Source organism: Eubalaena glacialis, chromosome 16 (genome assembly GCF_028564815.1).
Source record: "Eubalaena glacialis isolate mEubGla1 chromosome 16, mEubGla1.1.hap2.+ XY, whole genome shotgun sequence".
Classification (NCBI taxonomy): Eukaryota; Metazoa; Chordata; class Mammalia; order Artiodactyla; family Balaenidae; genus Eubalaena; species Eubalaena glacialis.
This window is the reverse complement of record NC_083731.1, coordinates 66,715,941-66,728,172: the sequence shown is the minus strand read 5'-3', so window position 1 is coordinate 66,728,172 and position 12,232 is coordinate 66,715,941. Positions and strand designations below refer to the sequence as shown.

The window sequence follows — 12,232 nt, the reverse complement described above, 5'->3', positions numbered from 1 at the left end:
TGTCTTTCTCTGGCTTACTTCATGTAGTCTGATAATCTCTAAGTCCATCCATGTTGCTTCAAATGGCATTATTTCATTCTTTTTTATGGCTGAGTAATATTCCATTGTATAAATATGTCACATCTTCTTTATCCATTCATCTGTCAATGTTTTAGCTATTGTAAGTAGTCCCGCTATGAAAAATGCAGTGCATGTATATTTTCAAATTATAGTTTTCTTCGGATACATGCCCAGGAGTGAGATTGCAGGATCATGTGGTAGCTCTATTTTAATTTTTTAAGGAACCTCCATACTGTTTTCCATAGTGGCTGTACCAACTTACATTCCCACCAACAATGTAGGAGGGTTCCTTTTTCTCCACATCCTCTCCACCATTTGTTATTTGTAGAGTTTTTTTAAAATTTATTTATTTAATTTATTTTTGGCTGTGTTGGGTCTTCGTTGCTGCGCATGGGCTTTCTCTAGTTGAGGCAAGCAGAGGCTACTCTTCGTTGAGGTGCGCAGGCTTCTCATTGCGGTGGCTTCTCTTGTTGCGGAGCACGGGCTCTAGGCGTGTGGGCTTCAGTGGTTGTGGCACGTGGGTTCAGTAGTTGTGGCTCACGGGCTCTAGAGCACAGGCTCAGTAGTTGTGGCGCATGGGCTTAGTTGCTCCACGGCACATGGGATCCTCCCAGACCAGGGCATCAACCTGTGTCCCCTGCATTGGCAGGCAGACTCTCAACCACTGCGCCACCAGGGAAACCCGTTTGTAGAGTTTTTAATGATGGCCATTCTGACTGGTGTGAAGTGATACCTCATTGTAGCTTTGATTTGCATTTTTCTAATAATTAGCAATGTTGAGTATGGTTCCATATGTCTTTTGGCCACCTGTATATCTTCTTTGGAAAAATGCCTATTTATATCTTTTACCCATTTCTTGATTGGGTTGATTTTTTGTTGTTGAGTTGTATGATCTGTTTGTATATTTTGGAGATTAATCCCTTGTCAGTTGCATTGTTTGCAAATATTTTCTCCCATTCTGTAGGTTGTCTTTTCATTTTGTATATGGCTTCCTGTGCTGTGCAAAAGCTTTTAAGTTTGATGAGGTCCCGTTTATTTTTGTTTTTATTTCCATTACTCTAGGAGAGAGATCAAAAAAAATTGCTGCAATTTATGTCAGAGAGTGTTCTGCCTATGTTTTCCTCTAGGAGTTTTATAGTATCCAGTCATACATTCAGGTCTTTAATCCATTTGAGTTTATTTTTGTGTATGGTGTTAGAGAATGTTCTAATTTCATTTTTTTACATGTAGCTGTCCAGTTTTCCCAGCACCACTTATTAAAAAGACTCTTTTCTTCATTGTATATTCTTGCCTCCTTTGTTGTAGATTAATTGACCATAGGTGTGTGGGCTTATTTCCAGGCTTTCTATCCTGTTCCATTGATGTATATTTCTGTTTTTGTGCCAGTACCATACTGTTTTGATGACTGTAGCTTTGTAGTATAGTCTGAAGTCAGGGAGCCTGATTCCTCCAACTCCATTTTTCTTACTCAAGATTGTTTTGGCTATTCGGGGTCTTTTGTGTTTCCATAAAATTTTAAAATTTTTGTTCTAATTCTGTGAAAAATGCCATTAGTAATTTGATAGGGATTGCATAGAATCTATAGATTGCCTTAGGTGGTATAGTCATTTTGACAATATTGATCCTTCCAATCCAAGAACACAGTGTATCTTTCCACCTGTTTGTGTCATCTTCAGTTTCTTTCATCAGCATCTTACAGTTTTCAGTGTACAGGTCTTTTGGCTCCTTAAGTAGGTTTATTCCAGGGTATTTTATTCTTTTTAGTGTGATGGTAAATGGGATTATTTCTTTAATTTCTCTTTCTGATATTTTGTTGTTAGTGTATAGAAATGCAACAGATTACTGTGTATTAATTTCGTATCCTGAGACTTTACCAAATTCATTGATGAGGTCTAGTAAATAGTTTTCTGGTAGTGTCTGTAAGATTTTCTATGTACAGTATCATGTCATCTGCAAGTATAACAGTTTTACTTCTTTTCCAATTTGGAAAAGAAGTCTTTTATTTCTTTTGCTTCTCTGATTGCTGTGGCTAGGACTTCCAAAACTCTGTTGAATAAAAATGGCGAGAGTGGACATCCTTGTCTTGTTCCTGGTCTTAGAGGAAATGCTTTCAGCTTTTCACCAGTGAGTATGATGTTAGCCGTGGGTTTGTCATATATGGCCTTTATTATTTTGAGATATGTTTCCTCTGTGCCCACTTTCTGGAGAGTTTTTATCATAAATGGGTGTTGAATTTTTATCAAAAGCTTTTTCTGCATGTATTGAGATGATCATATGGTTTGTATTCAATTTGTTAATATGGTGTATCACACTGATTGATTTGTGGATATTGAAAAGCCCCTTGCATCCCTGGGATAAATCCCACTTGATTATGGTGTATGATCCTTTTAATGTATTGTTGGAGTCAGTTTGCTAGTATTTTGTTGAGGATTTTTGCGTCTATGTTCATCAGTGATACTGGCCTGTAATTTTCTCTTTTCATGGTATCTTTGTCTGATTTTGGTATCAGGGTGATGGTGGCCTCATAGATTGAGTTTGGGAGTGTTCCTTCCTCTGCAGTTCTTTGGAATAGTTTCAGAAGGATAGGTGTTAACTCTTCTCTAAATGTTTGGTAGAATTTGCCTGCAAAGCCATCTGGCACTGGACTTCTGTTTGTTGGGAGTCTTTTAATCACTGATTCAATTTCAGTTCTGGTAATTGGTCTGTTCATACTTTCCATTTCTTCCTGGTTCAGTCTTGGGAGATTGTACCTTTCTAAGAATTTGTTTATTTCTTCTAGGTTGTCCATTTTATTGGTGTATAGTTGCTTGTACTAGTCTCATCCTCTGTATCTCTGTGGTGTTGGTTTTAACTTCTCCTTTTTCATTTTTAATTTTATTGATTTGGGCCCTTTTTTTCTTGGTGAGTCTGGCTAAAAGTTTATCAATTTGTTTATCTTTTCAAAGAAACAGCTTTTAGTTTCATTGATCTTTTCTACTGTTTTCTTAGTCTCTATTTCTGTTCTGTTCTTTATGATTTCTTTCCTTCTACTAACTTTGGGTTTTGTTTGTTCCTCCTTCTCTAGTTGCTTTGGGTGTAAGGTTAGGTTGTTTATTTGAGATTTTTGTTGTTGTTCCCTGAGATAAGCTTGTATCACTATAAAATTCCCTCTTAAAATTCTTTTTGCTGTGTTCCGTAGGGTTTAGAATGTAGTTTTTGCTTTCACTTGTCTCTAGGTATTTTTTTTATTTCCTCTTTGATTTCTTCAGTGATCCATTGGTTGTTTAGTAGCATCTTGTTTAGCCTCCACGTGTTTATATGTTTCTTGCAGGTTTTTTTCATGTAGTTGATTTCTAATCTCATAGCGCTGTGCTTGGAAAAGATGCTTGATATGATTTCAGTTTTTCTTAAATTTACCGAGGCTTGCTTTGTGGCCCAACATGTGATCAATCCTGGAGAATGTTCCATGTGCACTTGAGAAGAAAATGTATTCTGATGCTTTTGGATGGAATCCTCTATAAATATCAATTCAGTCCATCAGGTCTAATGTGTCATTTAAGGCCTGTATTTCATTATTGACTTTCTGTCTGGATGGTCTGTCCATTGATGAAAAGTCCCCCACTGTTACTGTTGATTTCTCCTTTTATGGCTGTTAGTATTTGCCTTATATATTGAGGTGCTCCTATGTTGGGTGCAAATATATTTACAATTCTTATATCTTCTTCTTGGATTGATCCCTTGATCACTATGTAGTGTCCTTCTTTGTTTCTTGTAACAGTATTTATTTTAAACTCTATTTTGTCTTCTGTGAGTATTGCTACTCCAGCTTTCTTTTGATTTCCATTTGGGAATATCTTTTTTCCCTCCCCTCATTTTCAGTCTGCATGAGTCTCTAGGTCTGAAATGGATCTCTTGTAGACAGCTCATATACAGATCTTGTTTTTGTATTCATTCAGCCAGTCTGTGTCTTTTGGTTGGGACATTTAATTCGTTTACATATGGTAGTTATCAACATGTAAGTTCTTATTGCCATTTTGTTAATTGTTTTGGATTGGTTTTGTAGGTCTTTTTTCTTCCTTTCTTCTTTTGTTCTCTTGTGATTTGATGACTGTCTTTAGTGTTGTGTTTGGACTCCTTTTTCTTTTTTGTGTGTGTATCTACTATAGATTTTTTTGTTTGCAGTTACTATGAGGTTTTGATATAGTAGTCTATATATATGTACATAATTATTTTAAGTCGCTGATCTCTTAATTCCAAATGTGTTTCAAATATCCTGCATTTGTACTCTCCTCATGATTACTGGCTTAGATATCATATTTGTGTGTAGATGATTTCCTACCTTTACTGTATGTTTGCCATTACCAGTGAGCTTTCCCATTTTGTAATTTTCTTGTTTCTAGTTGTGGCATTTTCCTTTCCACCTGGAGAAGTTCCTTTAGCATTTCTTGTAAAGCTGCTTTGGTGGTGCTAAATTCTTCTAGTGTTTGCTTGTCTGTAAAGCTTTGGATTCCTGTGTCAAATCTGAATGAGAGCCTTGCTGGGTAGAGTATTCTTGGTTGTAGGTTTTTCCCTTTCATCACATTAATTCTATTGTGCCACTCCCTTCTGACCTGTAACGTTTCTGCTGAAAAATCAGCTGATGACCTTATGGGTATTCCTTTGTATGTTATTTGTTGCTTTTCTCTTGTCAATTTAATATTTTTTCTTTGTCTTTAATTTTTGTCAATTTGATTACTGTGTTTCTTGGCATGTTCCTCCTTGGGTTTGTCCTGCCTGAGACACTCTTCCTGGACTTGGGTGACTGTTTCCTTTCCCATGTTAGGGAAGTTTTCAGCTTTTATCGCTTCAAATATCTTCTCAGGCCCCTTCTCTCTCTCTTCTCCTTCTGGGACCCCTATAATGCGAATGTTGGTGCATTTGATGTTGTCCCAGAGGTCTCTTAAACTGTCCTGATTTCTTTTCATTATTTTTTCTTTATTCTTTTCTGTGGCAATGATTTCCACCACTGTGTCTTCCAGCTCACTTATCCATTCTTCTGTTTCATTTATTCTGCTATTGATTCCTTCTAGTGTTTTTCATTTCAGTTATTGTATTCTTCAACTCTGTTTGGTTGCTCTTTACATTTTCTAACTCTTTATTAAAAACTTGTAACTTCTTGCTCTGTGCATCCATTCTTTTCCTGAGTTCTTGGATCATCCTTGCAATCATTACTCTGAATTCTTTCTCGGTTAGATTGCCTATCTCCATGTCACTTAGTTGTTCTTCTGGGGTTTTATGTTGTTCCTTCATCTGAAATATATTCCTCTGCCATCTCATTTTATCTAAATTTCGATTTGTATGTTTATGTATGTGGAAGATTAGTTATGTTTCTTAACCTTGGGAAGTGGCCCTCTGTAGGGGATGTCCTATGTGTCCCAGCAGTACACTCCCCTCTTGTCACCCAAGGGCCAGGGACCAGCTGGTCCCAGGGTAGGTTCTGATCTGCGTTTGCTGACTTGGTTCCACATGCTGCTGGATCCTAGTTCTCTTGCTTCTCATGTCTGCCCCCTGGTGGGTGGGGCCGGCCTAGAGGCTTGTGCAGGCTTCCTGGTGGGAAGGGCTGATGCTTGCCCACTGGTGGTGGGTGGGGCTGGGTCTTGGCCCTCTGCTGGGCAGGGCCATGTCAAGGGGCATGTCTAGAGGTGGCTGTGGGCTCAGGAAGTCTTTAGGCAGCCTGTCCACTGATGGGTGGGGCTCTGTTCCCGCCATGTTGGTCATTTCACCTGAAGCGTCCCAGCACTGAAGCCTACAGGCTGTTGGGGCCAGGTCTTGGTGCCAAAATGGCAGCCTCCAGGAGAGCTCATGCCAATGAATATTCCCCAGTACCTCTTCCACCAGTGTCCTTGTCCCCACAGTGAGCCACAGCTGCCCCCCTGCCTCCCCAGGAGACCCTCCGAGACTAGCAGGTAGGTCTGACCCAGGCTCCTGTGGAGTCACTGCTTTTGCCCTGGGTCTTGGTGCACACAAGAAATCGTGTGGGCCCTCCAAGAATGGAGTCTCTGTTTCCTCTGGTCCTGTGGAGCTCCTGCACTCAAGCCCCACTGGCCTTCAAAGCCAAATGCTCTGGGCAGTCCTCCTCCCAATGCCAGACCCCCAGGCTGGGGAGTCTGACACGGAGCTCAGAACTCTCACTCCTGTGGGAGAACTTCTGCGATATAATTGTTCTCCAGTTTGTGGGTCGCCCACCCAGGGGATATGGGATTTGATTATTTCTCAAGTGTGCCCCTTCTACCATCTCGCTGAGTTTCTTCTTTATGTCTTTGGATTAGAATATCTTTTTTGGTAGGTTCCAGTCTTTTTTATCAATGGTTGTTCAGCAGTTAGTTGTGATTTTGGTGTGCTCATGTCAGGAGGTGAGCTCAAGGTCCTTCTATTCTGCCATCTTCATGATGTACATACTCTTAATTACTGATTGATTTTTTTTTTTACAAACCAGTGCCATATCAACAGGCTCAAGAGCACCCCTTCACAGTAGTAATAAGGAAGTCTAATTGTGCATCCGTAACAGAACTTCCTTCAGCACCAACTGGGTAACCACTGGGATTCTGAGTGATGCAGGATGCCTCAGCAACATCGGCAGGAGTCCTTGTCCAGCTTCTAGAAGCTGCGTTCCTTGAATCATGGCGCCCTACCTCTGTCTTCAAAGCCAGCCACGGCAAGATGAGTCCTTCTCACCTTGCCATCCATCTAGTCTTCTGACCCAGTTTGCTAGTATTTTGTTGAGAATTTTTGCATCTCTATTCATCAAAGATGTTGGCCTGTAATTTTCTTTTTTTATATTGTTTGTTTGTCTGGTTTTGGTATCAGGGTGATGGTGGCTTCATAGAATGACTTTGGGAGTATTCCTTCTTCAATCTTTTGGAAGAGTTTGAGGAAGATCAGTATAAGTTCTTCTTTGTATGTCTGGTAGAATTGCCCAGTGAAGCCATCTGGTCCTGGACTTTTGTTTGCAGGGAGGCTTTTTTCCCTTTTTTTAATTACAGATTCTATTTCATTTCTAGTGATCAGTCTGTTCGAAATATCTGTTTCTTCTTGATTCAGTTTTGGTGGGTTGTATGTTTCTAGACACTTGTCCATTTCTTCTTGGTTGTCCAATTTGTTGGTATATAATTGTTCATAGTATTCTTTTACGGTTTTTTGTATTTCTGTGGTATCACTTGTTTGTTTGGTCTCTCTTAATTGGGTTTTTTTTTTTTTTTTGGCCACATGGCATGTGTGTGGGATCATTGTTCCCTGACCAGGGGTCGAACCCACACCCCCTGCATTGGAAGTGCAGAGTCTTAACCACTGGACCACCAGGGAAGTCCCTGGTCTCTCTTAATTGTTAAATGGAAAGTAAAGTACAGACTCTAAAATGATATCCATCCAGTGATTGTACCATGAAAAATAATGAGGTCTTATTCACTGAACATTTCTATGTGCCCAAATCTGTGCTAAGCCAGTAGTCTTCACACATCCTTACTAAATGTTGTCATCCCCACTTGTTGAGACTTACTTAGAGAAACTATCTTGGTAGGGTCATTTAGATCATAACAATAGTATGATATGGAATTTAAACAGAAATGTCAGACCTCCATTTCCAGGATCTCAGTCAACTTGCTATTTGAGATCCCTATATATATATGCATGGATTAGGATGCAAACACACACAAAAAAAGAGCAATGGCTGCATTAGAGTAAAAGGGTTGTGGTTGTTTTGTTCTTTAAGGAAAAATGAATTACTGGTATAAAAATATATGTAATAAAAGTTGGGAGAAGAAAAAAAACTGCATTTAAGAAACCTACCTGCGTTTTATGACTGGATGGACATTGAGACTTTTATTGCTGTGGGTGCTGGGTTTCATTTTTATTCCTAAACCTTTATGGTCTTCTGGGCCCTGTGAAACTTAAAGGAAGAGAAAGTTAGGGTGGCAAGAAAGCCACCCACATGCTCTCTGGCCCTCACCAAGTTAGATAAAAGTGCTGCCCTTTGTATCAGAGGAATGGTAGCTTTCCCCAAGTCGTGATCAGTTTGCTCTGAGCCGTCTTAAATCCCACCCCAGCTCCTTTTTTATCTATCTAGGGAGGGCTGTTCAGGCATGGTGCTGTCAGTAAGGTAGTCATCCATATGAAGGGTGAACCTGAAACTTTCCACCCACTTGTCTCATGCCCCCCTCCCACCAGCTGCCCAGGAGATGATGAAGCTAATCACATTCAGCCCTTTAACTTGGGCTCCTTTTATAAGAACATTACTTTACAGCCTAGTAGGAAACTACATGTTTGTCTCATTGGGAAAGCATGTCTTCACTCAACCCCCTGCCTCCTTGTTTCCCAAAAGTGACTTCTTTTTTTCCTTTCTATTCTAACAGATATCTGCAAATGAAATCGAAATGCTTTTGATGAGGTTGCCACGCATGTTTAAACAGGAATTCACAGGCGTGGGAGCAACGCTGGAAAAAAGGTGGAAGTTGTGTGCCTTTGAAGGAATTAAAACTACCTAACTGTGAAGAGCAGCAAAGTCTCTGGATATGAAACTGCCTGAAACCCAGTCAGGGCTGTGCAGCGTGAACCCAAGAGGTTTGGGGCTGGTCCAGCACAGGACCTTTATGGAGCCATCAGAGCCTGACTTCAGTTGCATCTGTGGCGTTCTCTTGTGAGTGGAAATGTAATTGTGTACCAGTTCCCGAAAACAAACAAACAAAGCTTCATACTGTGACAGATCTGTTTGCTATGAAAACCAACGATTCCACAGTCATGATGGCAAAACCTTAAAATATGCTACCTTTGAGAATAGCTCACCAAGTAAAATATTTAAAGTTGATGATGGTGTGGCAATGGTTGTTGCTAGGCTACAGAGTTGTTGTATATGTAATCTATAGCTGAAATCATTCAATGACATTTTCCTGAAAGTCTTTCTGTTTTAGTAAAGAAAAAAAAAAAGCGAGAAAAGAAAAGTAATTCTACAGTGAGGAAAAAAAATCATACCAAAAGAAAACTTGAATATGTGTCTGAACAGTTACTGTATTTTGTAAATTAAGTTATATGCTGTTCTAGGGACTTTTGCCTTATTGAAGAGGCAGAAGATGTGATTGGACTCCTTGAGAATGCTTTACCAAGAATATTATTTTTCTAATGTAACAGTTCTCCATCATAAGTTCTTTTAACATGGACTGCATAACAATTTTCATAAAATGTAAATAAAAGAAAAACTAGTGCTACGGTCTTGTACTTGGTATAAAATTCAGGTTTCTGCATCAAAATAAACATTCAGTAAATATTCCTGTTACAAATTTTATAGCAAAGAAGATACTAATTTTTTTCAATAAATATGACTTCTACCATATTGGTTTTGCAAATTGTTCTTTGATATATTTTCATTCTTCCTTAAGAAATATTTTTCACATTATTCAGTCCCATCTCACAGACCATAATTTTTAAATGATTAAATAAATGCATGAGTGACCTTGAGACAAAACGTTATTTCAAACAGGAATATATAAAAATCATAAAGTGCAAAGTACTAAGAAAAGGAGATTATACAGCATTAGAATAGATGATAGATTGTATTTGAAAATACCAAGATGATATGACATCCAAATGTAATCAACATAAATTTTACCGTTGTTTTGTGTCCTCATGCATAGGAACAAAGTAGCCAATTAGTTAATATTATTAATTCCTGGATTTACTTATTTGTATGTTTTCTGGAATACGTACAAGTTAGAAAAGGAATTAAAGAATTCACACTTGGACCAACAGTTTAGAGAGAATTTGGGCTTCCCTTCTTTAATTACAAGTAGAATAGGGCTTTAAATTGTATCTCCTTCCTGCTTCCTTACATAAAAATTATTTTAAAAAGACAAGTATTCAAGATATTGATTAATTTTAAATGAAACATTTTTTAGGAAGACAGCTGAACAGTGAATGTTCTTTGAAATTCTGAAAAGACATTCATAATTCCCTATTGGACATTATTGTCCTCAGGCTCTTTTTACTGAGCCCTGATAAATTAAGGTTCTTATTCATGCCTCCCATAAATATCTACACATATGTTATGTTCAGGCTCAGTGCTAAAACCATGAATATGGAGCTGAGTAAGAAAGGACCCACCCCCTCCCGCCCCCAATGAGCTCATAGTTCAATGGGGAAAAGACATTTTCCCAAAAGTGTCTATATGATGTGAGCCACGTAACAGGAAAGATGTGACAACAGAGCTATGGGATTCAAACTAAATATCAATGTCATGTTAAATGTTGAAATACTAGAGGCCTTCCCATTACCACCTGTTAATGCCCACTACCACCATCATCCTGACACATTTATCCAGAGCGAGCTAGCTACTGTTTAAGTTACTATTGACTGAATTCTCTTAATTTTCTGTTTAGTCCAGTGTTATCAGGGTAAGCAAGAGAAATGAAGCATGCCAACTTTTATCAAAGCATTTTAGGAAATTGTGGCAGCTTTAGAAGGCTGTCTAGTTTTCTATTCCTTAGCCAAAGGAAAGCCAGAACAGGTTTTGGATACTAGAGAAAGTCATATGCTTGTACTATTGCCATTTTGGAAAGCTCTGATGTGAATTCAAACTATACCTCTGTTACGTAAAGCCAACAATTTTAAAGCAATAGTTTTACTGGCCACTTGAACTCTTTGTACACAGTGTCAATTTGTTAAAAAAAAAAAAGAGAAAGAGAAAAAAATATCAAATAAAACATGAGAGAACATTTTAAGACTTCAAAAAAAAAAAGTCAGGAGACACAAATAAGGATACAACAGTCGGAAAGGAGACGACCTCATTTACAGATAACATTACTGTAAAATAGAAGACCTAAGAGGTTGACCTGAAAAATAATTAGAAAAAACGAATTCTGTGAAGTGGCAGTTATAAAGTAGGGACACAAGGGGAGGTACCACAATCTAGACTATCTGCAAATTGAAAGTCTGGTAGATGTTTTCAAATGTGCATTCATACTTTCAAGTATTGCCTGTAGTCACTTTAGCCGAAGGATACACTGCACAGGGTAAACCTAGCTTAGAGCTCTGATTAGGAAAAGGAGTTGGTGCGACCTTATTTTAGATCTGACAAAAAGACACCACTTCCTAACTTCTTCAGTTGTGCAAATAACTTATTTTTGCAGGAAAAAAAAAAAACTTCTAAATTATCTCACCCACATTCTGGTTTCAGATGGGACTTTAGAGATCACCTGGGGAAGGAACTAACATTGGTACCTTTGAGGGCCGTCTACATATGTCTGTCACCCCATCCTCCCTAATCTCAGGATAACCCTATACAAGGATAGTATTATTGTCCTCATTGGTCACACAAGGAGAATGAGGCTCAGAAGTTCTAACAATTTGGCCCAATTTGCACAGTTAGAAAATTCTGAATATGGGATTTGAAACCAGGACCCAATGACTCCAAAACACGTTCTTCTTTTCACTACATCATGCTTCTAGTTCAGTCTATCCCCACTCCTCCTGTGAGCCCGAGGCCCATGCAGTACCTTCGGATCACCGCTTTTACTCTCCTTTATTCTCCACCATCCCCTGCACGTGCGTACAAGTGGGAAAACTCTGGCCTTTCTCTCCTAAATCTACCCAATAACAAATCATTGTTCTTGGATTCTGAGAATAAGCAGAGCATTGAAAGTTTGGACATCCTTGTACCCTGGCCCCAACAGGGCTTTCTGGCTTGCTTTTTCACTGCTCCCCTGAGTAAAGCTAACATTTTTTGCCTTTCTGGTTTTGCTCATATCTTTCTATCTGAAGGAAAAGACCTTACTCACATCTAGTTGTCAAAATTCTACACAGCCTTAAGAGGAAAGCACAAGGACCCTCCTCAGCCGTGAAGCTTTTTCTCCATTCCCCAGATGTCATTTCTCCGGCCTCTGCACGGCCATCCCACATTGACAATTTCTTAAGGCATTTACTGCCCAGCTGTCTTTGCCTCATCTCCCTATTAGACCGCAAGTTCTTTGAGGGATCCAAGCATGTCTCGCTTACTTTGAATTATTTCTCAAAGTGGTTTTACTTATAAATATTTAGAAAGCAGGACAGAGAAGGAACCAAGATGTTTTCCTGCCTCCAGAGACCAGTTTGCTTAGACACAAAAGGAAAAATTACAAAGCATTTGAAAAGGCTGCAAATATTTTAGATCCAAGATTCCAAGACAGACAAC

General features: G+C 38.9%; 1 protein-coding gene across 7 annotated transcripts in view; it reads left to right on the top strand.

Annotated features, from left to right (window-relative positions):
• Positions 1-9,400, top strand: part of ENOX1 (ecto-NOX disulfide-thiol exchanger 1) — a 612,162-nt gene extending 602,762 nt beyond the window's left edge. For all 7 annotated transcript variants that reach the window (XM_061170742.1, XM_061170743.1, XM_061170741.1 and 4 more), the window contains one exon: positions 8,427-9,400. In XM_061170742.1, the coding sequence (XP_061026725.1) occupies positions 8,427-8,558 (132 nt within the window). In that variant the 3' untranslated portion in view covers positions 8,559-9,400. The remainder of the gene's footprint in view (positions 1-8,426) is intronic.
• The last annotated feature ends 2,832 nt before the right edge of the window (positions 9,401-12,232 follow it).